At 44.3% G+C, this 26,471-nt stretch overlaps 1 protein-coding gene across 1 annotated transcript in view; it reads right to left on the bottom strand.

Annotated features, from left to right (window-relative positions):
- Positions 1 to 533: 533 nt before the first annotated feature.
- The window catches only part of LOC115125578 (isthmin-1-like), a 31,095-nt gene continuing 5,157 nt past the window's right edge, over positions 534 to 26,471 (bottom strand). The window contains exons 3-6 of the mRNA XM_065002717.1: positions 20,727 to 21,018; positions 10,158 to 10,301; positions 6,625 to 6,714; positions 534 to 3,144 (exon numbers count right to left, since the gene is read on the bottom strand). Coding sequence (XP_064858789.1) covers positions 2,627 to 3,144; positions 6,625 to 6,714; positions 10,158 to 10,301; positions 20,727 to 21,018 — 1,044 coding nt within the window. The 3' untranslated portion in view covers positions 534 to 2,626. The remainder of the gene's footprint in view (positions 3,145 to 6,624; positions 6,715 to 10,157; positions 10,302 to 20,726; positions 21,019 to 26,471) is intronic.

Raw genomic sequence — 26,471 nt, 5'->3', positions numbered from 1 at the left:
TCTGATAGGTCAGGGGTGTCTCTCTATAGCTTCTGATAGGTCAGGGGTTTCTCTCTATAGCTTCTGATAGGTCAGGGGTGTCTCTCTATAGCTTCTGATAGGTCAGGGGTGTCTCTCTATAGCTTCTGATAGGTCAGGGGTGTCTCTCTATAGCTTCTGATAGGTCAGGGGTGTCTCTCTATAGCTTCTGATAGGTCAGGGGTGTCTCTCTATAGCTTCTGATAGGTCAGGGGTGTCTCTCTATAGCTTCTGATAGGTCAGGGGTGTCTCTCTATAGCTTCTGATAGGTCAGGGGTGTCTCTCTATAGCTTCTGATAGGTCAGGGGTGTCTCTCTATAGCTTCTGATGGGTCAGGGTGGATGTCACTCAAAACATAGTGTCCAATTGGGCAATGGAGATACCGGAGTTCTCCTTTTGACCAATCAGAAACAAATTAAAATAACATCAAAATCTACATTTTTTTTCTGAATCATCAAACTGTCCTTTTTAACCCCAAAACTTAAAGAATTATCAGACAGAATATTGGCAAAATCCATTATGCAGTTTTACTTTTAATCATTACATTGATCATTACAGAGGCATATATCATACACATGAAGGTTCTGTGTTTGGCTGATGGTAAGGAGGCTGTGTTGTGATACTGTGTTTGGCTGATGGTAAGGAGGCTGTGTTGTGATACTGTGTTTGGCTGATGGTAAGGAGGCTATGTTGTGATACTGTGTTTGGCTGATGGTAAGGAGGCTGTGTTGTGATACTGTGTTTGGCTGATGGTAAGGAGGCTATGTTGTGATACTGTGTTTGGCTGATGGTAAGGAGGCTGTGTTGTGATACTGTGTTTGGCTGATGGTAAGGAGGCTGTGTTGTGATACTGTGTTTGGCTGATGGTAAGGAGACTGTGTTATGATACTGTGTTTGGCTGATGGTAAGGAGCCTGTGTTGTTATGATACTGTGTTTGGCTGATGGTAAGGAGCCTGTGTTGTTATGATACTGTGTTTGGCTGATGGTAAGGAGACTGTGTTGTGATGATACTGTGTTTGGCTGATGGTAAGGAGACTGTGTTATGATACTGTGTTTGGCTGATGGTAAGGAGGTTGTTAAGAGTAAGCGGAATGGTCCAAAATTCCTCCTGACCGTTTTGCAGGTCTGATCCACAACAACAGAAAACATTTGGGTGAGGTTATTGCTGCCGAAGGAGGGTCAACCAGTTATTAAATACAAAGTTGTTTACACGGTGTGATTAATAAAGACATGAAAACCTATCATTGTTTGTGTGTTATTAGTTTAAGCAGACTGTGTTTGTCTTGTTGTGACCTTGATGAAGATCAAATTTATGACCAATTTATGCAGAAATCCAGGTCATTGAAAGGGTTCACATACGTTCTCTGTATATCAGGGTGAATGCTATGTTAACAATATATTTGCATATTGAAGCAATTACTGTTCAAAAACATTTACTACAAAATGTACTATGTTTAGTAAATATAGTATAGGTCTACATGTTTCTGTAGGCTCTTTAACAAACTATTACGGACTAACATAGGAGTTGATGACAACGCAATACATAAAATACCATAAATACACAGCTTGAAGAAACCACATAATTTAGCCATGGAGCCCATTCTGATTGGCGAGTGAGGGGTCAACAAGCCTTCGACATTCTGTAGCATCAACTTGTTCATTCATCAAAACCCAGCCCTTATGCACCACCGCCTGCTATCAAAACCCAGCCCCTATGCACCACCGCCTGCCATCAAAACCCAGCCCTTATGCACCACCGCCTGCCATCAAAACCCAGCCCTTATGCACCACCGCCTGCTATCAAAACCCAGCCCTTATGCACCACCGCCTGCTATCAAAACCCAGCCCTTATGCACCACCGCCTGCTATCAAAACCCAGCCCTTATGCACCACCGCCTGCTATCAAAACCCAGCCCTTATGCACCACCGCCTGCCATCAAAACCCAGCCCTTATGCACCACCGCCTGCTATCAAAACCCAGCCTTATGCACCACCGCCTGCTATCAAAACCCAGCCCTTATGCACCACCGCCTGCTATCAAAACCCAGCCCTTATGCACCACCGCCTGCTATCAAAACCCAGCCCTTATGCACCACCGCCTGCTATCAAAACCCAGCCCTTATGCACCACCACCTGCCATCAAAACCCAGCCCTTAAGCACCACCGCCTGCCATCAAAACGCAGCCCTTATGCACCACCGCCTGCTATCCAAACCCAGCCCTTATGCACCACCTCCTGCCATCAAAACCCAGCCCTTATGCACCACCGCCTGCCATCAAAACCCAGCCCTTATGCACCACCGCCTTCTACTGGGACAATCATTCTGGTTATGAAAATAGCAAAAAAATATTTCTGACACGCCCCCGAACCTGTAGCCCTAGCGACAGTGGTTAGATTTACCATTTGAGTTAGGTTTTATTAAAATAAAGTCCATAGTCTCTGTTGAGGACAATGATGTGTCCATGTGAGCAATACGTTGTCTGATATCAACAGACAGACCTGTTCATTTGGACTCTAGCTTTGGATGGTTTGAAGCAGCAATTGAAGTTCAAGATTCGTACAAATATTTCACATGTTTTTCCCTTTAATATGTTCATCTCTCCAGTTCTAAAACTCCCATGCCTCCTCAACTTGTTTGATGTAATCCTCATCCAGGGGGTTGTCTGGGCACTTCTGCCCGTTGTTAGGAGGCCTGACCTGGTTATAGCGACTCCAGTCCCCCTTACAGATGATCCAGGGCAGGACGTCGACCTTGTAGTGGAGGTCAGCAGAGAACTCGTTGCTGATGAGGTTGGGTGTTCCTGCTCCTTTACCCCGGGTGATGAGCTTCATGTTGTCATTGTAGCAGCAGTGCTGTGCGGCCAGAGTAGTGGACTCTAGAGTTAACATGGAGCGGATGCAGTACCGGGCCGTGGGTTTGTAGATCTCTAGTTTCTCCTTGGGGCCGCTGGCGTCTTTCCAGCGGATGTCCCGGCGTGTGGCGGGGTCGGGGACGTCGGCCGTGCTGTAGGCCACCTCGGTGGGGTAGGAGCAGGGGCAGCTGGGGAGGTCGTTGGAGACTTTGATCATGTATTTCTTCAGGAACTCAGACTTACAGTTCATCCAGCGTTCACAGCTGTCTGTGTCTAGAAGACATTAGAGACAGAGACAGAGTTAGTCTGGATCTCTCCCTACAGCTGTCTGTGTCTAGAAGACATTAGAGACAGAGACAGAGTTAGTCTGGATCTCTCCCTACAGCTGTCTGTGTCTAGAAGACATTAGAGACAGAGACAGAGTTAGTCTGGATCTCTCCCTACAGCTGTCTGGGTCTAGAAGACATTAGAGACAGAGACAGAGTTAGTCTGGATCTCTCCCTACAGCTGTATGGGTCTAGAAGACATGAGAGACAGAGACAGAGTTAGTCTGGATCTCTCCCTACAGCTGTCTGGGTCTAGAAGAGACAGAGTTAGTCTGGATCTCTCCCTACAGCTGTCTGGGTCTAGTAGACATTAGAGACAGAGACAGAGTTAGTCTGGATCTCTCCCTACAGCTGTCTGGGTCTAGAAGAGACAGAGTTAGTTAGCCTGGATCTCTCCCTACAGCTGTCTGGGTCTAGAAGAGACCGAGTTAGTCTGGATCTCTCCCTACAGCTGTCTGGGTCTAGTAGACATTAGACAGAGACAGAGTTAGTCTGGATCTCTCCCTACAGCTGTCTGGGTCTAGAAGAGACAGAGTTAGTTAGTCTGGATCTCTCCCTACAGCTGTCTGTGTCTAGAAGAGACCGAGTTAGTCTGGATCTCTCCCTACAGCTGTCTGGGTCTAGAAGACATTAGAGACAGAGACAGAGTTAGTCTGGATCTCTCCCTACAGCTGTCTGGGTCTAGAAGAGACAGAGTTAGTCTGGATCTCTCCCTACAGCTGTATGGGTCTAGAAGAGACAGAGTTTGTCTGGATCTCTCCCTACAGCTGTCTGGGTCTAGATGAAACAGAGTTAGTTAGCCTGGATCTCTCCCTACAGCTGTCTGGGTCTAGAAGAGACAGAGTTAGTTAGTCTGGATCTCTCCCTACAGCTGCCTGGGTCTAGAAGAGACAGAGTTAGTTAGCCTGGATCTCTCCCTACAGCTGCCTGGGTCTAGAAGAGACAGAGTTAGTCTGGATCTCTCCCTACAGCTGTCTGGGTCTAGAAGAGACAGAGTTAGTCTGGATCTCTCCCTACAGCTGTCTGGGTCTAGAAGAGACAGAGTTAGTTAGCCTGGATCTCTCCCTACAGCTGTCTGGGTCTAGAAGAGACAGAGTTAGTTAGTCTGGATCTCTCGCTCTCTTCCCCTCTCGCTCGGTCCCTTTATTTCATTTAAAAAATAGCTTTATTGGTTTGACGTAACAATGTGCATATTGCCAAATATCGTATTGGTCCCGTAGACATATTTTGCAGGCGTTATTGCTAGGTCGCTATGTGCAGCATGTTAAAGTTGTATCAAAATAAAGATGTGCGTGTTTCTCCTGGCTGAGGTTATTGGGACCAGGTGGCAGAGCAGGTTATTGGGACCAGGTAGCAGAGCAGGTTATTGGGACCAGGTGGCAGAGCAGGTTATTGGGACCAGGTGGCAGAGCAGGTTATTGGGACCAGATGGCAGAGCAGGTTATTGGGACCAGATGGCAGAGCAGGTTATTGGGACCAGATCACAGAGCAGGTTATTGGGACCAGGTGGCAGAGCAGGTTATTGGGACCAGATGGCAGAGCAGGTTATTGGGACCAGATCACAGAGCAGGTTATTGGGACCAGGTGGCAGAGCAGGTTATTGGGACCAGATGGCAGAGCAGGTTATTGGGACCAGATGGCAGAGCAGGTTATTGGGACCAGATGGCAGAGCAGGTTATTGGGACCAGATGGCAGAGCAGGTTATTGGGACCAGATGGCAGAGCAGGTTATTGGGACCAGATGGCAGAGCAGGTTATTGGGACCAGATGGCAGAGCAGGTTATTGGGACCAGATGGCAGAGCAGGTTATTGGGACCAGATCAAAGAGCATGTTAAAACCAGATCACAGAGCAGGTTATTGGGACCAGATCACAGAGCGTGTTAAAACCAGATCACAGAGCATGTTATTGGGACCAGATCACAGAGCAGGTTATTGGGACCAGATGGCAGAGCAGGTTATTAGGACCAGATGGCAGAGCAGGTTATTGGGACCAGATGGCAGAGCAGGTTATTGGGACCAGATGGCAGAGCAGGTTATTGGGACCAGATGGCAGAGCAGGTTATTGGGACCAGATCAAAGAGCAGGTTATTGGGACCAGATCACAGAGCATCTTATTGGGACCAGATGGCAGAGCAGGTTATTGGGACCAGATGGCAGAGCAGGTTATTGGGACCAGATCACAGAGCATCTTATTGGGACCAGATGGCAGAGCAGGTTATTGGGACCAGATCACAGAGCAGGTTATTGGGACCAGATGGCAGAGCAGGTTATTGGGACCAGATGGCAGAGCAGGTTATTGGGACCAGATCACAGAGCAGGTCATTGGGACCAGATGGCAGAGCAGGTTATTGGGACCAGATGGCAGAGCATGTTATTGGGACCAGATCGCAGAGCAGGTTATTGGGACCAGATCAAAGAGTATGTTATTGGGACCAGATGGCAGAGCAGGTTATTGGGACCAGATGGCAGAGCAGGTTATTGGGACCAGATGGCAGAGCAGGTTATTGGGACCAGATGGCAGAGCAGGTTATTGGGACCAGATGGCAGAGCAGGTTATTGGGACCAGATGGCAGAGCAGGTTATTGGGACCAGATCACAGAGCAGGTTATTGGGACCAGATGGCAGAGCAGGTTATTGGGACCAGATGGCAGAGCAGGTTATTGGGACCAGATGGCAGAGCAGGTTATTGGGACCAGATGGCAGAGCAGGTTATTGGGACCAGATGGCAGAGCAGGTTATTGGGACCAGATCACAGAGCAGGTTATTGGGACCAGATCACAGAGCAGGTTATTGGGACCAGATCACAGAGCAGGTTATTGGGACCAGATCACAGAGCAGGTTATTGGGACCAGATGGCAGAGCAGGTTATTGGGACCAGATGGCAGAGCAGGTTATTGGGACCAGATCACAGAGATCAGATCGCAGAGCAGAGTTTGCTGTGTTCTTCCTCTCCTCTTTCTCCTCCTCCATCCCAGTGAAGAAATGTGGCCCAGTGAAGGTCTGAGGAATGATACGCAGGCACAGTGAAGGTCTGATGAATGATAAGCAGGCCCAGTGAAGGTCTGAGGAATGATAAGCAGGCCCAGTGAAGGTCTGAGGAATGATAAGCAGGCCCAGGAAGGCTGAACTGTGCAGGGTGGACCATAGAAATACAATGACAAGAGCAGGAATTCCCACTAAAAATCAATGGACTGTGCAGAGAAGACTGGACCCGGGTTTGGAGTCGATTACTAATTTAGTAGAGTCAGGACGTAAATGGAAATTGAGACTGAAAATACATGGGACTGAATCGACATGGGACTGAATCGACATGGGATCCCAACCCTGAGTTGGACACTAACGCTAAATAGAATCATGTTTGAAGAACCTGACACATAGCTAGAAGGGATGAATCTGATGAAAATAAAAAGAGAGTAAAGAATCTTACCGACACCAAAGAGCTCTGTAGCGTTGAACTGATCTGTTCCAGCCAGTAGACTGACCTCAGTGGTGGCTGTCTTGAACGCATCTTCAATACCTTTAGACAGACACATGGTCAGTGAATGATGTTTTTATTTTATTTTATTTTACCTTTATTTAACTAGGCAAGTCAGTTAAGAACAAATTATTATTGTCAATGATGGCCTAGGAACAGTGGGTTAACTGCCTGTTCAAGAGCAGAACGACAGATTTGTACCTTGTCAGCTCGGGGATTCGAACTTGCAACCTTTCAGTTCCTAGTCCAACGCTCTAACCACTAGGCTACCCTGCCGCCCCCCCATGTAACAGACGAGCTTATCACTTCTACATCTATAATAAAGCGCTGGTCTGCCTTCTTAACAACACTATCAACAAAGGCAGGTCCTACAGGCCCCTAGTTGTCGCACCTAGACTACTGTTCAGTCGTGTTGTCAGGTGCCACAAACAGGGCAGCACGGCGAGCTCTTAAATGTACCAGGAGAGCTGCCATGAATCATATGCATGTCAATCTCTCCTGCCTCAAAGGAGAGAGATTGATTTCATCACTACTTGTATTTGTGTGAAGTATTGACATGTTGAATGCACTGAGCTGTCTGTTTTAAACTACTATCTCACAGCTCAGACACCCATGCATACCCCACAAGACATGCCACCAGAGGTCTCTTCACAGTCCCCAAGTCCAGAACAGACTATGGGAGGTGCACAGTACTACATAGAGCCATGACTACATGGAACTCTATTCCACAGTACTACATAGAGCCATGAATACATGGAACTCTACTCCACAGTACTACATAGAGCCATGACTACATGGAACTCTATTCCACATCAGGTAACTGATGCAGCAGTAGAATCAGATTTTAAAACCAGATAGAAATACACCTTATGGAACAGTGGGGACAGTGAAGAGACACACACACACGTACACATGGATTTTGTAGATTTTGTAGATATATGGTAATACAATAGTGGCCTGAGGAAACACAATGAGTTGTGAAAAGTATTGTAATGTTTTAAATTGTATATAACTGCCTTAATGTTGTTGGATAACCGGGAAGAGTAGCTGCTGCCTTGGCAGGAACTAATGGGGATCCATAATAAACCCCAGGAAGAGTAGCTGCTGTCTTGGCAGGAACTAACAGGGATCCATAATAAACCCCAGGAAGAGTAGCTGCTGCCTCGACAGGAACTAACGGGGATCCATAATAAACCCCAGGAAGAGTAGCTGCTGCCTTGGCAGGAACTAATGGGGATCCATAATAAACCCCAGGAAGAGTAGCTGCTGTCTTGGCAGGAACTAACAGGGATCCATAATAAACCCCAGGAAGAGTAGCTGCTGCCTCGACAGGAACTAATGGGGATCCATAATAAACCCCAGGAAGAGTAGCTGCTGCCTTGGCACAGGAACTAATGGGGATCCATAATAAACCCCAGGAAGAGTAGCTGCTGCCTTGGCAGGAACTAATGGGGATCCATAATAAACCCCAGGAAGAGTAGCTGCTGCCTTGGCAGGAACTAATGGGGATCCATAATAAACCCCAGGAAGAGTAGCTGCTGCCTTGGCAGGAACTAATGGGGATCCATAATAAACCCCAGGAAGAGTAGCTGCTGCCTCGACAGGAACGAATGGGGATCCATAATAAACCCCAGGAAGAGTAGCTGCTGCCTCGACAGGAACTAATGGGGATCCATAATAAACCCCAGGAAGAGTAGCTGCTGCCTCGACAGGAAGTAATGGGGATCCATAATAAACCCCATGAAGAGTAGCTTCTGCCTCGGCAGGAACTAATGGGGATCCATAATAAACCCCAGGAAGAGTAGCTGCTGCCTTGGCAACAGGAACTAATGGGGATCCATAACAAACCCCAGGAAGAGTAGCTGCTGCCTTGGCAGGAACTAATGGGGATCCATAATAAACCCCAGGAAGAGTAGCTGCTGCCTTGGCAGGAACCAATGGGGATCCATAACAAACCCCAGGAAGAGTAGCTGCTGCCTCGACAGGAACTAATGGGGATCCATAATAAACCCCAGGAAGAGTAGCTGCTGCCTCGACAGGAAGTAATGGGGATCCATAATAAACCCCATGAAGAGTAGCTTCTGCCTCGGCAGGAACTAATGGGGATCCATAATAAACCCCAGGAAGAGTAGCTGCTGCCTTGGCAACAGGAACTAATGGGGATCCATAACAAACCCCAGGAAGAGTAGCTGCTGCCTTGGCAGGAACTAATGGGGATCCATAATAAACCCCAGGAAGAGTAGCTGCTGCCTTGGCAGGAACCAATGGGGATCCATAACAAACCCCAGGAAGAGTAGCTGCTGCCTTGGCAACAGGAACTAATGGGGATCCATAACAAACCCCAGGAAGAGTAGCTGCTGCCTTGGCAGGAACTAATGGGGATCCATAATTAACCCCAGGAAGAGTAGCTGCTGCCTTGACAGGAACTAATGTGGATCCCTAATAAACCCCAGGAAGAGTAGCTGCTGCATTGGCAGGAACTAACGGGGATCCATAATAAACCCCAGGAAGAGTAGCTGCTGCCTTGGCAGGAACTAATGGGGATCCATAATAAACCCCAGGAAGAGTAGCTGCTGCCTTGGCAGGAACTAATGGGGATCCATAATAAACCCCAGGAAGAGTAGCTGCTGCCTTGGCAGGAACTAATGGGGATCCATAATAAACCCCAGGAAGAGTAGCTGCTGCCTTGGCAGGAACTAATGGGGATCCATAATAAACCCCAGGAAGAGTAGCTGCTGCCTTGGCAGGAACTAATGTGGATCCATAATAAACCCCAGGAAGAGTAGCTGCTGCCTTGGGGATCAGGAACTGCCTTGGCAGGAACTAATGGGGATCCATAATAAACCCCAGGAAGAGTAGCTGCTGCCTTGGCAGGAACTAATGGGGATCCATAATAAACCCCAGGAAGAGTAGCTGCTGCCTTGGCAGGAACTAATGGGGATCCATAATAAACCCCAGGAAGAGTAGCTGCTGCCTTGGCAGGAACTAATGTGGATCCATAATAAACCCCAGGAAGAGTAGCTGCTGCCTTGGCAGGAACTAACGGGGATCCATAATAAACCCCAGGAAGAGTAGCTGCTGCCTTGGCAGGAACTAATGGGGATCCATAATAAACCCCAGGAAGAGTAGCTGCTGCCTTGGCAGGAACTAATGGGGATCCATAATAAACCCCAGGAAGAGTAGCTGCTGCCTTGGCAGGAACTAATGGGGATCCATAATAAACCCCAGGAAGAGTAGCGATAGACTATTTCCCCCGACGTTCACAAAGATCACATTGGCTGTAAATGCTGCAGTAGAAAACACCTTTAAAAGAAGATTTAACTGATGACCAGGGATTCACTAGGAACCAAACACAACCAAATGGGGAGGGACCTACCTGAATTTATCCAATATAAACTCTCGCTTTCATCACAACTGTTTTCTACGGTTTGGACTAATGATTACAACCCTGGATCCACATACACACACAAACCCTCCCTCCTTACCTGGGCAGGGTGGCATGTCACAGGTGCGTGACTCTGTGGCGCTGCAGGCGTAACCACATGACCTGATCCTCTTCTGGTTCCCGTTCCCACAGGTTACACTGCATGGAGACCAGTTACTCCAGCCACCGTCTCCATCTATATAGTCTGGAGTGGAGGGGGGGAGCAGAAAGAGAGCAAGAGAGAGAAACACAGAGAGAGAAACAGAGAGAGAAAGAGAGGGAGAGAGAGGGAGAGGTGAACGTGGGAAACAGAGAAAACACTGTCAATATAAGGCAGCACATAGAGTAGCCAGCCAAATAGAAAAGGTAGCTAGCCAGGGCAATCTGGGCTGTCTAAGGGGTTGTCTAATATTGTTTTCGAACAAGCTCTCTTTTGGTGGCCTCTGATAAATTCTAACGCCTTGATTCCATCCTAAATACACAGCTAAATGTTTAAATACTTTAATGAGTTTACCTCCCAGATTTGTGAAATTAGCTGTGATTTTACAACAAAAAAATGACTGAAAATGTATGAATTCAGTGTATTGTTAGTTGTTTTGGATATGGTCCAGGTCTTTATGTTCAGGACTATTTTCTAAGTAAGAAAACATTAATCCTTTAACATTAAATCCATCTTCTCTTGAGATTAAAGTCACATGTACAGTTTTACTATATAATATAATAATAATAATATAATATAATAATATAATTGCCACAATTTGTTCTTTATATTATGCATTTATTTATTTTTATTTTATTTTTTTAATATATAATATAATAATAATAATATCTGTTAAATCACTGAAGGAATTTCAATTTTCGAATCTCTTTATGAATGGCAGTATGTCATTTATTCATAAAATTAATTGTTTAGCAACTGAGCTACAGATTTCGTCTTGAAGAGTCTGCTAACTTCCAGAAGAATGATAGCTGATGTGTTTAAAATGATGCCACGTCTGCAACTGTAGGAGTTGAGAAATAAACGTGGTAGCACCGGAAAGCTGAAATCTCCCTCTTTTTAACGATGGCAATTAAACGTCTGTCTGATTTCCTGTTTGTCACACATTTTGATGGCAGAGGACAAGTACACGTGGGTCTAGCGTATAATAAGGTCTAGCGTATAATAAGGTCTAGCATATTCAAAGTGCGCCTCAGCAGAATTTTTTTTTTCATGTTCCATATTCCTTTAAATGAAAAGAAGCTTAGTCAATTTATGAAGTGGGAAAAAAAAGTTGCCGGAAAATAAGTTTGTGACCGTCTGTTTAGTCTACGGGAAAAACACTGAGAAGGCTGCAGACACATTGAGCTTTTCTGTCCAAAATTCCGGGTTCAGATTAGAGGTTAGAGGTTAGTCAGTAGCCGGTGGCTATTCAGGGCAGGAGGCGGACGAGGGAGATCCTCTGAGATGAGTCCAATGAGGAACTTGATATTTTTGACCGTCTCCGTGGCAACCCCGTTGATGAGGATGGGGGTGTGTCCAGCCTGGTTCATCCACAATCAGATCCGTTGTATTTCTGATGTTGCAGAAGAGGTTGTTGACTTGGCACCACGTCCGTCAGAGTGCCTACCTCCTCCCTGTAGGCTGTCTAGTTGTTGTTGGTGATCAGGCCTACTACTGTCATGTCGTCAGCCAACTTGATAATGGAGTTGGAACTGTGAGGCCAGTTAGTTGTCGGTATACAGGGAGTAAAAGAGGGGACTGAGGACACACCCTTGTGGGGCCCCTGAGTTGATAATCAGTGTCGGAGGTAATTTTGCCTACCTTCCCCACCTTGGGGTGGACTGTCAGGAAGTCCAGGACCCAGTTGCATAGGGAGGAGTTCAGACCCAGGGCCGTGTACTTTGTGCTAAGAAGACACTATGGTATTGAAAGCAGAGCTGTAGTCGAAGAAAAGCATCCTCACATATGCATTCCTTTTGTCCAGGTGGGTGAGGGCAGTGTGCGGTAATATGGCGATTGCTTCGTTCGTGGATCTGTCAGGGCAGTAGATGAATTGGAGAGGGTTGAGTGTGTCAGGGAGGGAGGAGGTGATATGGTCTTTGATTAGCCTCTCTAAGCACTTCATGATGAAGGAAGTGAGGGCTACGGGTCAGTAGTCATTTCGGTTACTTTCCCTTTCACGGGCACTGGGATGATAGTGGACATCTTGAAGCAGGTGGGGATAACGGCCTTCACTAGAGAGAGATTGAAAATGTCAGAGAACAAAACAGCCAGCTGGTCTGTACATGCTCAGGAGGACACGGCTAGAGATGCCATCTGGCCCGGCAGACCTTAAGAGAGGGTTTGAAAGACTTCCATACGTCCTCTGTGGAGACCGTCAGTACGTAAGCCCTCATTATCCTCAAGGGGCTTCGGCTGCTCAGTCGTTGTTGTGCTTGAAGTGTGAGAAAAAGGTGTTTAGCTCGTCTGGTAGGGTGGTGTTGGTGACCGCGATCTAGCTAACTTTCTTTTTTTGTAATCCGTGATCGTTAGGAGCCCATGCCACATGACCGACCCGCTGAATTGTTCTTCCACTTTGTCCCTATATTTGTGTTTCGCAATCTTGATCGATCTGCGTATTAGTATTGTATTGTATTAGTACTTTTAACTATTGTCCCGTCACCTGTTTATTTTCATATATATATATATATATATATACACTTTTTTTTTACACCAAATACAAACAACTTACAGACTAAAACAAAGATTACATCTCCTCTGCCCCGACCCACATGCTCCATTCCTAGTACCTGGTCACTCCTCCATCCCCCAGTGTGGTCGTAGTCTAACTATAGTCCAGGGCAGAGTGAGTGAGTTTCAGTTTTATCAATTACAATATAATATAATAATATACCTGGAAGTATTTGGCAAGAAAATAGATTTTCCAGGAAAGCTTCTGACGCAACACAACTTAATGTGCTGCTTTGCCAAGTTCTACCTTGGGAGGTTGGTGTGTCCTGGGCACTTAACTCTCTGTAATAGTCTCAAATGAAGTGTAAAAAAAAATACTCGTCTTGGCACAAGTCACATTCAAATGAGTCCCGGGGCTGCTTTTTTCTGACTGTTAATGTGTTGTTTGGAAATGGGGCTGAAATGGCAAGAAATTCCATGAAAATGATTAAGTTTAATGAAAATACATGGAAACATTTCCTCTGGCTGAACTGAGTACTAAACTATTACATTAAACTTATGGCACACACGAGCGCACGTGCACGCACACACACATGCACACACACCACCCCCTAACCACCTCACCAACATCTGCCACACATTGTCTTAATTTCACAGATTAAAGTCTAGATAGCAGCGTAGCCCCTTCCTCTACCCCCCTGCCACTACACCCCAATACACAAATTACACTTAAAATGCACTAGTCACAGCTCTCACAGAAACACAGAACAGCCCACTCAGCAGGACCAGCAGCACAGAACCATATTTTATGAGAGCTTAGTGACAGCGGGGTCATTTTTCATACAACCTTCCCACAATGTTCTGGGAAAGGTGCAGGATACCCAGCTAACACATAACGTTCTGAGAACCATATGTTTCTGATGTGGGAATTTCAGTACAACAGCAACGTTTCCTACAGGTTTCCACATGGTTCTATTTAAAGTTCTCAGAACATTAAGAAAACTTTCTATAAAAACTTTCTATAAAAACACAAGAAAACATTCTAAGAATGTTATTTAAAAACATATACATTCTGTCCTCAGCGTCAACACATCTCGATCCTCTATCTTGTTAAGTGTGTTCAGGTGTGTTGGCCACGCCCACTATTTGGCCACACCTGATCTTAATGAGTGCTGGGTGGCAGGTAGCCTAGCGGGTTAAGATCGTTAGGCCGGTAACTGAAAGGTTGACAGTTCGAATCTCTGCGCCGACTTGGTGAAAACTCTGACGATGTACTCTTGAGCATGGCGCTTAACCCTAATTGCTCCTATAAGTCGCTCTGGATAAGAGTGTCTGCTAAATGATTAAAATGTAAATGTAGTGTGTCTCCTTTGAAATGTTTGAAATGACAAAAATGAACATGTCATGCTAGTTCCATCCTGGTTGTTGCAGTGGACTGATTCCATGAATAGAGAATAGAAGATTATAGGTTTGAATCTCACTGACGCTGTGCCGCAATAAAACAAAATAAAAAAGGTAATGTGCTTGCATGATTAATCCCTAAGAAAATGAATTTCTGTGTCAAATCGAATCAAATTTTATTAGTCACAAGCGCCAAATACAACAGGTGGAGACCTTAGTGAAATGCTTACTTACGAGCCCCAAACCAACAATGCAGTTTAACCTTTTTGTGATAGGGGGCAGCATTTTCACTTTTGGATGAATAGCGAACTGCCTCCTACTCTGACCCAGATGCTAATATATGCAAATCATTATTACTATTGGATAGAAAACCCTCTGAAGTTTCTAAAACTGTTTGAATGATGTCTGTGAGTATAACAGAACTCATATGGCAGGCGAAAACCTGAGAGAAATCCAACCAGGAAGTAGGACATCTGAGGTTTGTAGTTTTTCAAAGCTTGGCCTACCGAATACACTTTGAGATATGGATAAAGTTGCACTTTCTACAGCTTCCACTAGATGTCAACCGTCTTTTGAAACTTGAATGAGGATTCTGCTATAAAGGAGGGGCTCATTAGACCTCTTTGAGTCAGTAGTCTGGCAGAGAGCCTTGGTCTCATGACGCGCGCTCCCTACAGAGTTACCTCTCGTAACTCTCGTAAGGAATACTCCGGTTGGAACATTATTGATGTTTTATGTTGAAAACATCCTAAAGATTGATTCCATACATTGTTTGACATGGATAATGTGCCTTACTGGGCTGAACATGCTAACAACAAGTGGCTATTTGGACATAAATTATGGAACTTTATGGAACAAATCATTAATTTATTGTCAAACTGGGATTCCTGGGAGTGCCTTCTGATGAAGATCAAAGGTAAGTGAATATTTATGGTGTTGTTTCTAACTTTGTTGATTCCAAAATGGCAGATATTCCTCTGGCTGTTTTGGGTTCTGAGTACCGTTCTCAGATTATGCTTTTTCCGTAGAGTTTAAAAAAAAAAAAAATTATCTGACACATTAACCAAATCAAATCAAATGTATTTATATAGCCCTTCGTACATCAGCTGATATCTCAAAGTGCTGTACAGAAACCCAACCTAAAACCCCAAACAGCAAGCAATGCAGGTGTAAAAGCACGTTAAAGAGTAGTCTATTTTTAATTCTGTGAATAACACTTGTATCTTTTATCAATGTTTATTATGAGTATTTCAGCAAAATCACCAGATGTTTTGGAATCAAAACATTACTGCACGCAAGGCGCCAATGTAAACAGATGTTTTTATATAAATATGCACATTATCGAACAAAACACAGTGAGGGAAAAAAGTATTTGATCCCCTGCTGATTTTGGAATTTTGCCCACTGACAAAGAAATTATCCGTCTAATTTTAATGGAAGGTTTATTTGAACAGTGAGAGACAAATAAACAACAACAACAACAAAAAAATCAATAAAAACGCATGTCAAAAATGTTATAAATTGATTCGCATTTTAATAAGGGAAATAAGTATTTGACCCCCTCTCAATCAGAAAGATTTCTGACCCCCAGGTGTCTTTTATACAGGTAACGAGCTGAGATTAGGAGCACACCCTTAACCTCTTGAAACTAGGAGGCACTATTTTCATTTTTTGGAAAAATAACGTCCCAAAGTAAATGGGCTATTTCTCAGGACCAGATGCTGGAATATGCATATAATTGACATCTTAGCACACTCTAAAGTTTCCAAAACTGTAAAAATATTGTCTGTGAGTATAACAGAACTGATATTGCAGGCGAAAACCTGAGAAAAATCCAATCAGGAAGTGACTCTTATCTATGCATCTCTATTGCCCATTGAAAGGGATATCAACCAGATTCCTTTTCCCATGGCTTCCCTAATGTGTCTACAGCCTTTAGACATAGTTTCAGGCTTTTATTTTGAAAAATGAGCGTGAACGACAACATTGCGTCAGTGGTCAGGTGATTTGTGCATAATAGACAAAGCATTGTTCCTCTCGCTCCTACTGAAAAGCCAATTGTTTGCCATGTTTCTGTCGATATTATGGATCTAATTTGTAGTTTTTTTCGGCGTTGTCATGACCGCAATTTCCGGTGGATTTCTCAACAAAACGTGGACAAGAAACGGAGATATTTCGGCTATGAAAATATTCTTTATGGAACATTTGCTGTCTAACTGGGACATCCGAAGATCTAAGGTAAATGATTTAATTTGATTGAAAAAATTGAAAAATGGCTGTGATTTTTCGACTTGGCTATGACCTAACATAATCACATGTTGTGCTTTCGCTGTAAAGCATTTTTGAAATCAGACATGATGGGTAGATTAACAAGATGTTTATCTTTCATTTGCTGTTCCATATTTCAAAAAAATATTTCAAAAAAATATTTTTGAATTTCGCGTGTTGCCTTTTCAGCGGAATGTTGTCAAGGGGTTCCGCTAGCGCTAGAAAGGTTAAAAAAATAGATAAGAATAAGAGATAATAGTAATGAGTAATTAAAGAGCAGCAGTGAAATAACAATATACAGTTGAAGTCGGAACATTAAATTACAACCCATTTTCTTGGTAAAGTCGGTTAGGACACCTACTTTTGTGCATGACATAAGTAATGTTTCCAACAATTGTTTACAGACAGATTATTTAATGTATAATTCACTGTATCACAATTCCAGTGGGTCAGATGTTTAACTAAGTTGACTGTGCCTTTAAACAAAAAACCTTTTAACAGCTTGGAAAATTTTAGAAAATTATGTCATGGCTTTAGAAGCTTCCAATAGGCTAATTTACATAATTTGAGTCAATTGGAGGTGTACCTGTGGATGTATTTCAAGGCTTAACTTAACACTCAGTGCCTCTTTGCTTGATTTTCATAGGAAAATCTAAAGAAATCAGTCAAGATTGGAGACCTCCAAGTCTGGTTTATCCTTGGGAGCAATTTCCAAACGCCTGAAGGTACCAAGTTCATCTGTACAAACAATAGTACACAACTATAAACACCATGAGACCACGCAGCCGTCATACCGCTCAGGAAGGAGACGTGTTCTTTCTCCTAGAGATGAACGTACTTTGGTGCGAAAAGTGCAAATCAATCGCAGAACAACAGCAAAGGACCTTGTGAAGATGCTGGAGGAAACAGGTACAAAAGTATCTATATCCACAGTAAAACGAGTCCTATATCGACATAACCTGAAAGGCCGCTCAGCAAGGAAGAAGCCACTGCTCCAAAACCACCATAAAAAAGCCAGACTACGGTTTGCAACCTCACATGGGGACAAATATTGTATTTTTTGGAGAAATGTCCTCTGGTCTGATGAAACAAACAGAGAACTGTTTGGCCATAATGACAATCGTTATGTTTGGAGGATAAAGGGGGAGGCTGGCAAGCCGAAGAACAACATCTCAACCATGAAGCACGGGGGTGGCAGCATCATGTTGTGGGGGTGCTTTGCTGCAGGAGGGACTGGTGCACTTCACAAAATAGATGGCATCATGAAAGTATGTGGATATATTCATTCAAAGTGTCCTATCTGTCAGGAAGTTAAAGCCTAACCTAAATGGTGTCTTCCAAATGGACAATGACCCCAAGCATACTTCCAAAGTTGTGGCAAAATGGTCAAGGTAAACCTTGGAGTGAACCAAAGTAAAAGCTCCAGACCTCAAAATATAGAACATTTCTGGGCAAACTTAAACTGCTGTGTGAGCAAGGAGGCCTACAAATCTGTCTGTCTCAGTCACTGCTCTGTGACAGGAATGGGCCAAAGATACACCCAACATGAGTTCCTGGAAAGCTGATAAGTCCTAAATAGTCATTGACCCAAGTTAAACATTTTAAAAGCAAATATCAGTAACATGAGTTCAAATTAAATAGTCAGTAAACACGGGCTTAGGGTTTGAATAAGAATGTAAACATGTATGAACCTGCCCATTCATTCTGAAATAAATAGTTCCATACTATTATTCTGAAAATTCTTAAATTTCTCCTCTCTAACTAACCTAAAGGAAAAACTTCCTGTTTAAAGTGTTATTTGGCTGGTTGTATGGACTTCAACTGTATACAGGGGGGTGCTGGTATAGAGTCAATGTGCGGGGGCTCGGGTTAGTTGAGGTAGCACATGTAGGTAGAGTTCATTAAAGGGTCCTATCTGTGTGGTGGCGTTCCAAAGAGCTAACCTAAACTAGCAGTGTTATTAAAAAAATAATAACCTACAATTTCCATGAATAAAAACCTCCCAGGAAAACCTTCAAGGAACCAAAGTAAAAGGTTCTCACAACCTCAAAATGAACGACCATATGTTTCCTGACTGGTAAAACAGACAATTTATTAAATGTTCTGGCTCATGTTTATTTTTAGGTGAGTGAGATTCAGAACCTTTTACTCTGGTTCCTTGAAAGCTTACCTGCTGATTTTACAATGTTCAGATAACAGAAATTTTAGGTTCCTTAAAAACTTTGACTGAATGTTTCAATGCTAGTTGCTACAGTGTTCTTGACCTTTTAACATCCTAAATAATTTGAACAAATTCTTTGACCTGATAAGTCCTAAATAGTCAGTAACATGAGTTCCTGTGACCTGATAAGTCCTAAATAGTCAGTAACATGAGTTCCTGTGACCTGATAAGTCCTAAATAGTCAGTAAACACGGGCTTAGGGTTTGAATAAGAATGTAACAATGTATGAACCTGCCCATTCATTCCTGACAGCCATATGGCTGGATAAAAGGAATGAACGGACTCTTTCTCTTGTTTCCATAGCTCTGCAGCATTCCTGTTTAACATATGTTGGAAGATTGAGCTGGTGGACAACATTTACCAGGTGTCCCGATGGATCTGTACGAACCATGGGGAAAAGTCAGGTCCCGAATTTTTCCATCAAATGTAGAACAAACAGGCCAGCTGTGGGGGTGGGGGCAATGAGAGAGAAATGTGACAAAGACTGTTATTGAGAATGATATGAACTGGTCTGCTATTCTCCCATGTAGTGCAATTCTTTTGACCAGAAAAGTACCCAGCTAGCACATTGGTTCCTTGGAAGTTGTGGGAATGTATGATTTTGGTTTCACATTGGTTGTGGGAATGAAGCCATATGTTTCCTGACCGGTAAAACAGACAATTTATTAAATGTTCTGGGAATGTTTATTTTTAGGTTGCAGGGAGATTCTGAGAACCTTTATCACCACTGGTTACCAAATTAGTGATTTTATCTGGTTCTAAAGCATATTTTAAAATCTGATAACAGAAATTTTAGGTTCCTTAAAAACTTTGACTGAATGTTTCAATGCTAGTTGCTATAGTGTTCTTGTGTTTTTTAACATCCTCGTAATAATTTGAGAAAATCACTTTAAATAGAACCTGAGGAAACGCTGAAGTACTGAAATTCCCACAGAAGAAAGTCGTTTCTTAACGTTCTCTGAACTATTTAAGAACATTCCCAATGTCAAACCAGTTGGAGAACGTTCCTAGACCATTACCAAAATTGAAACAAAATTGAAATGAAATGAACTATGTTCAAACGTTCAGGAAACATTTCTGTTAAAGTAATGAAATGCTAAGAAAATAAAATGTGCTGAGAATGCTTGGCTTTGGAACAACTATCCTGCACCATTCTCCAGAACGTTGTGGGAAGGTTGTATGCAAAATAACCATAGGACAAACCACGCTCTAAGAAACATATGGTTCTTAGAACAATATGTGCTAGCTGGGTATAGTGCACTATATAGGGAATAGGGTGCCATTTGGGAAGCATCCTGATTTGGCCCTGTTCCTGTCGGAGGACTTTGATGTTCGAGAGGTGTCTAATCTGTCACGCACACACACAGTGGACAAATCCATCTGATGAAACTAAAGATGGTCATTTGACCCTGCTGGTCATCTATGAACGTTTGAACATATTGGCCATGTTCTGTTATAATCTCCTGCTGGTCATCTATGAACGTTTGAACATCTTGGCCATGTTCTGTTATAATCTCCTGCTGGTCATCTATGAACGTTTGAACATCTTGGCCATGTTCTGTTATAATCTCCATCCGGCACAGCCAGAAGAGGACTGGCCACCCCTCATAGCCTGGTTCCTCTCTACCCGGCACAGCCAGAAGAGGACTGGTCACCCCTCATAGCCTGGTTTCTCTCTACCCGACACAGCCAGAAGAGGACTGGTCACCCCTCATAGCCTGGTTCCTCTCTACCCGGCACAGCCAGAAGAGGACTGGTCACCCCTCAGAGCCTGGTTCCTCTCTACCCGGCACTCTTTAGGTTTCTTCCTAGGTTCTGGCCTTTCAAGGGAGTTTTTCCAAGCCACCGTGCCTCTACATCTGCATTGCTTGCTGTTTGGGGTTTTAGGCTGGGTTTCTGTAGAGCACTTTGAGATATCAGCTGATGTAAGAAGGGCTATATAAATAAATTTGATTTAAGGCTTGAATCATACACCCGCTTTCTGTGTCAAACACGCTTAGAATACACATGCACATATATACACACACACACAACCCTTAACAAACACAAACACGTACTCTTGCCGTCAGTCCCCCTCACACTACACTCACCATATTCAGCCTGAACCTTGTTGGCACGTCCTCCTCCTGCGCCCCCTAGTGGTTTTAGGAAGTTACTATCCTCTGTGTTACTGCCACTTCCTCCTCTGTAGGTGGGCTGCTGCTCCCTAGCCTGCTCCTTGGGTCGACGTGGGGTCAAGACCGAAGAAGAAGAGGAGGATGAAGAGGAGGTGGTTTGCCACCAGTTTCTCCAGTTGGGAGCGGCCAAACCTGGTTTGTTCTCCTTCTTCAGGCCTTTCTCATGCTCCGCCCCTTCTAGATCGTCCACCACCTCTATGGTCACCTGGAGGGGAGGGAGAGGAGGGGAAGGAGAGGGAGAGGGAGGAGCAGGGTCCAAGGTAAGTGTGTCTGTCTGGAGTGTATCTGTATGTCTGTTGGGAGGGCAACAACATTCTCTCAGATCTAACATTAAAAATAACTTTTATTGCATGCTGCGACTTGATTTAGACGTGAAATCAGTCTTGATACAATTGTACATTGTCAAGAATTTGATGCATTGTTTACTTCTCATGTGTTACCATCCAGCCTGTTATCCTCACTAGGGTACGTGGGATGGTAGCGTCCCACCTGACCAACATCCAGTGAAATTGCAGAGCGCCAAATTCAAAAACAGATATACTCATATTACAAATTCATAAAACATACAAGTGTTATACATCGGTTTAAAGATTAACTTCTTGTTAATCCAACCGCTGTGTCAGATTTCAAAAAGGCTTTACAGCGAAAGCAAACCATGCGAATATTTAAGGACAGCGCCCAGCAGACAAATCATTACATACAGTTACCAGCCAAAGTAGTAGTAGTCACAAAAGTCAGAAATAACGATAAAATGAATCACTTACCTTTGATGATCTTCATATGGTTGCACTCACAAGACTCCCAATTACTCAATAAATGTTCATTTTGTTCGATAAAGTCCCTCTTTATATCCAAAAATCTCAGTTTTGTTTAGTAATCCACAGGCTCAAAGGCAGTCACAACAGGCAGATGAAAAATCCGAAAAGTAAAGTTCGTAGAAACATGTCAAACGATGTTTATAATCAATCCTTAGGTTGTTTTTAGTCATAATAATCAATAACATTTCAACCGGACAAAAGCTTCGTCAATATAAAAGGAAAACAAGGCAGGCTTTCAGTCGCGTGCATGAAAAACCTCTGGGACACTGCAGTGTCCACTCATTCAGAATGGTCTTACTCCCTCAATTTTCAGAATACAAGCCTGAAACAATTTCTAAAGACTGTTGACATCTAGTGGAAGCCATGGGAATTGCAATTTGAGTCCTAAGTCATTGGAATCTGTATAGGCAGTCTATGGAAAACTACAAACATAAAAAAATCCCACCAAAAAAATCCCACTGGATTTTTCTCAGGTTTTCGCCTACCATATCCGTTTTGTTATACTCACAGACATTATTTTAACAGTTGTGGAAACTTGAGTGTTTTCTATCCAAATCTACTAATTATATGCATATCCTAGCTTCGGGCCTGAGTAACAGGCAGTTTACTCTGGGTGCGCATTTCATCCGGATTTCAAAATACTGCCCCCTACCCTAGAGAAGTTATATTCCAGACACAAAACACAAAACACCAGTCTGTCTAGCCTAGCCTAGCCTGTTATTCCAAACACAAAACACCAGTCTGTCCAGCCTGTTACATTCCAGACACAAAACAGTCTGTCTGGTCTAGTTTTGATACTCTGAGGAATAAAATACAAATCAAGAGTAAAAAGGTCAACTCCCTGAGCAGTCCCACTGAGCCTACAAGCTTGGTATAGTCCTGACTCATTGGCTCATTCCCCTCGTTTTCAAGTGTACCTCGTGACTCACTGGTCTGGTATCTCTGGTAAAATGGGAGGTTAGCTTCCTTGTCAATTAGGCTAGCTAGCTTCCTGAAAAGGAGATCGTCACAACACTGCCACATAGCAACAAACAACACTGCCACATAGCAACAAACAACACTGCCACATAGCAACAAACAACACTGCCACATAGCAACAAACAACACTGCCACATAGCAACAAACAACACTGCCACATAGCAACAAACAACACTGCCACATAGCAACAAACAACACTGCCACATAACAAACAACACTGCCACATAACAAACAACACTGCCACATAACAAACAACTTAATTTTAATTCCATTCAAATAAAAGCAACTTGAAGCATTTCGATCCGTTGTGCGAGGGGAGGATATATTGGCATTTTTTGCTAGCTAGCTAGTTTTAGTCTTCAAGAAGCTAGGAAAACAACCTCAAATTCTGACAGTTGTGTCCCCACTAAAGGCGGTGGTGGACAGAGGAACAAATCCGTGAGGCTACAGCCCTGGGTCTCAGAGTGATGGTTGTGAAGGAAGACAAGAACGTTATATGGGAGGGTGCATGATACCTTTTCTTCGGAAGTCTGGAGAGCTGGTTGGGGAAGATCGGGAGAGATGGGTTTGGCCTCAGTCCTATGCAGCTCCAAAATCATCTGAATTGTTGTGGATTAAGTCCATATGACCTACATATGGTATACTCTTACCAAAAAAGGTTATGTATGGAACCAACATTTTTCTTTTCATATATATATATATATATATATATATATATACACGCACAGTGGGGAGTTATTAATTTGCATTTTATTGCATTAAAAGCCGCGGCTTTTGTGGAGCGATGGGTAACGATGCTTCGAGGGGTGACTGTTGTTGTGTGCAGAGGGTCCCTGGTTTGCGCCCGGGTATGGGCGAGGGGATGGTCTAAAGTTATACTGTTACTTTTACATCAACAACAGTCACCCACGAAGCATCGTTACCCCTCGCAGAGCAAGGGGAACCACCACTTCAAGGTCTCAGAGCAAGTGACGTCACCGATTGAAACGCTATTTAGCGCGCACCGCTAACTAAGCTAGCCGTTTCACATCCGTTACACTCACCCCCCTTTTGACCTTCCTCCTTTTCCGCAGCAACCAGTGATCCGGGTCAACAGCATCAATATAACAGTAAAAAACCACGACTCGTCAGTGAAAAGCACTTTTTGCCAGTCCTGTCTGGTCCAGCGACAATGTTGCCGGTGATGTCTGGTGAGGACCTGCCTTACAGCCTATTGTGGACAGCCTGAGCACTGATGGGGCGGCAGGGTAGCCTAGTGGTTAGAGCATTGGACTAGTAACCGAAAGGTTGCAAGTTCAAATTCCCGAGCTGACAAGGTACAAATCTGTCTTTCTGCCCCTAAACAAGGCAGTTAACCCAATGTTCCTAGGCCGTCATTGAAAATAAGAATTTGTTCTTAACTGACTTGCCTAGTTAAATAAAAGGTAAATAAAATAATTTTTAAAAATGGGGGGATTGTGCATTCCCGGTGTAACTCGGGCATTTGTTGTTGCCATCCTGTACCTGTCCCGCAGGTGTGATGTTCGGATGTACCGATGCTGTGCAGGTGTTGTTACAAGTGGTCTGCCACTGCGAGGACGATCAGCTGTCCATCCTGTCTCCCTGTTGCGCTGTCTTAGGTGTCTCACAGTACGGACATTGCAATTTATTGCCCTGGCCACATCTGCAGTCCTTATGCCTCCTTGCAGCATGCCTAAGGCACGTTCACGCAGATGAGAAGGGACCCTGGGCATCTTTCTTTTGGTGTTTTTCAGAGTCAGTAGAAAGGTCTCTTTAGTGTCCTAAGTTTTCATAACTGTGACCTTAATTGCCTACCGTCTGTAAGCTGTTAGTGTGTTAACGACCGTTCCACAGGTGCATGTTCATTAATTGTTTATGCTTCAATTAATAAACATCTGTGAAGTTATTTGTATTTTTACAATTTATCTTTGAAAGACAGGGTCCTGAAAAAGGGACGTTTCTTTTTTTGCTGAGTTTATATTTATGTTTATTTATTTTCCCTTTATGTACATTAACTATCAATGTAAACATATATTTCCCATGCCAATAAAGCTCTTTGAATTTAATTGAATTGTTGAGAGAAAGGGTAGTGATGTCCACCAGGGTATCCTGCCTCTTCCTGCCTCTTCCTATTTGCTCTTCCTGCCTCTTCCTGTCTCTTCCTGTTTGCTCTTCCTGCCTCGTCCTGTTTGCTCTTCCTGCCTCGTCCTGTTTGCTCTTCCTGCCTCGTCCTGTTTGCTCTTCCTGCCTCTTCCTGTTTGCTCTTCCTGCCTCGTCCTGTTTGCTCTTCCTGCCTCGTCCTGTTTGCTCTTCCTGCCTCGTCCTGTTTGCTCTTCCTGCCTCTTCCTGTTTGCTCTTCCTGCCTCGTCCTGTTTGCTCTTCCTGCCTCGTCCTGTTTGCTCTTCCTGCCTCGTCCTGTTTGCTCTTCCTGCCTCGTCCTGTTTGCTCTTCCTGCCTCGTCCTGTTTGCTCTTCCTGCCTCTGTCTACAAGGAGGGACAGTGTTACCTGTTTGTCTGCAAGGAGGGACAGTGTTACCTGTTTGTCTGCAAGGAGGGACAGTGTTACCTGTTTGTCTGCAAGGAGGGACAGTGTTACCTGTTTGTCTGCAAGGAGGGACAGTGTTACCTGTTTGTCTGCAAGGAGGGACAGTGTTACCTGTTTGTCTGCAAGGAGGGACAGTGTTACCTGTTTGTTTCCAAGGAGGGACAGTGTTACCTGTTTGTCTGCAAGGAGGGACAGTGTTACCTGTCTGTCTCCAAGGAGGGACAGTGTTACCTGTCTGTCTCCAAGGAGGGACAGTGTTACCTGTCTGTCTACAAGGAGGGACAGTGTTACCTGTCTGTCTACAAGGAGGGACAGTGTTACCTGTCGGTCTACAAGGAGGGACAGTGTTACCTGTCTGTCTACAAGGAGGGACAGTGTTACCTGTCTGTCTACAAGGAGGGACAGTGTTACCTGTCTGTTTCCAAGGAGGGACAGTGTTACCTGTCTGTCTACAAGGAGGGACAGTGTTACCAAGGAGGGACAGTGTTACCAACAGTGTTAGGGACAGTGTTACCTGTCTGTCTACAAGGAGGGACAGTGTTACCTGTCTGTCTACAAGGAGGGACAGTGTTACCTGTCTGTCTACAAGGAGGGACAGTGTTACCAAGGAGGGACAGTGTTACCTGTCTGTCTACAAGGAGGGACAGTGTTACCTGTCTGTCTACAAGGAGGGACAGTGTTACCTGTCTGTCTACAAGGAGGGACAGTGTTACCAAGGAGGGACAGTGTTACCAAGGAGGGACAGTGTTACCTGTCTGTCTCCAAGGAGGGACAGTGTTACCTGTCTGTCTACAAGGAGGGACAGTGTTACCTGTCTGTCTACAAGGAGGGACAGTGTTACCTGTCTGTCTACAAGGAGGGACAGTGTTACCTGTCTGTCTACAAGGAGGGACAGTGTTACCTGTCTGTCTACAAGGAGGGACAGTGTTACCTGTCTGTCTACAAGGAGGGACAGTGTTACCAAGGAGGGACAGTGTTACCTGTCTGTCTACAAGGAGGGACAGTGTTACCTGTCTGTCTACAAGGAGGGACAGTGTTACCTGTCTGTCTACAAGGAGGGACAGTGTTACCAAGGAGGGACAGTGTTACCTGTCTGTCTCCAAGGAGGGACAGTGTTACCTGTCTGTCTCCAAGGAGGGACAGTGTTACCTGTCTGTCTACAAGGAGGGACAGTGTTACCTGTCTGTCTACAAGGAGGGACAGTGTTACCTGTCTGTCTACAAGGAGGGACAGTGTTACCTGTCTGTCTACAAGGAGGGACAGTGTTACCTGTCGGTCTACAAGGAGGGACAGTGTTACCTGTCTGTCTACAAGGAG

Source organism: Oncorhynchus nerka, linkage group LG16 (genome assembly GCF_034236695.1).
Source record: "Oncorhynchus nerka isolate Pitt River linkage group LG16, Oner_Uvic_2.0, whole genome shotgun sequence".
Taxonomy (NCBI): domain Eukaryota; kingdom Metazoa; phylum Chordata; class Actinopteri; order Salmoniformes; family Salmonidae; genus Oncorhynchus; species Oncorhynchus nerka.
This window is presented reverse-complemented; position numbering and strand designations above follow the sequence as displayed.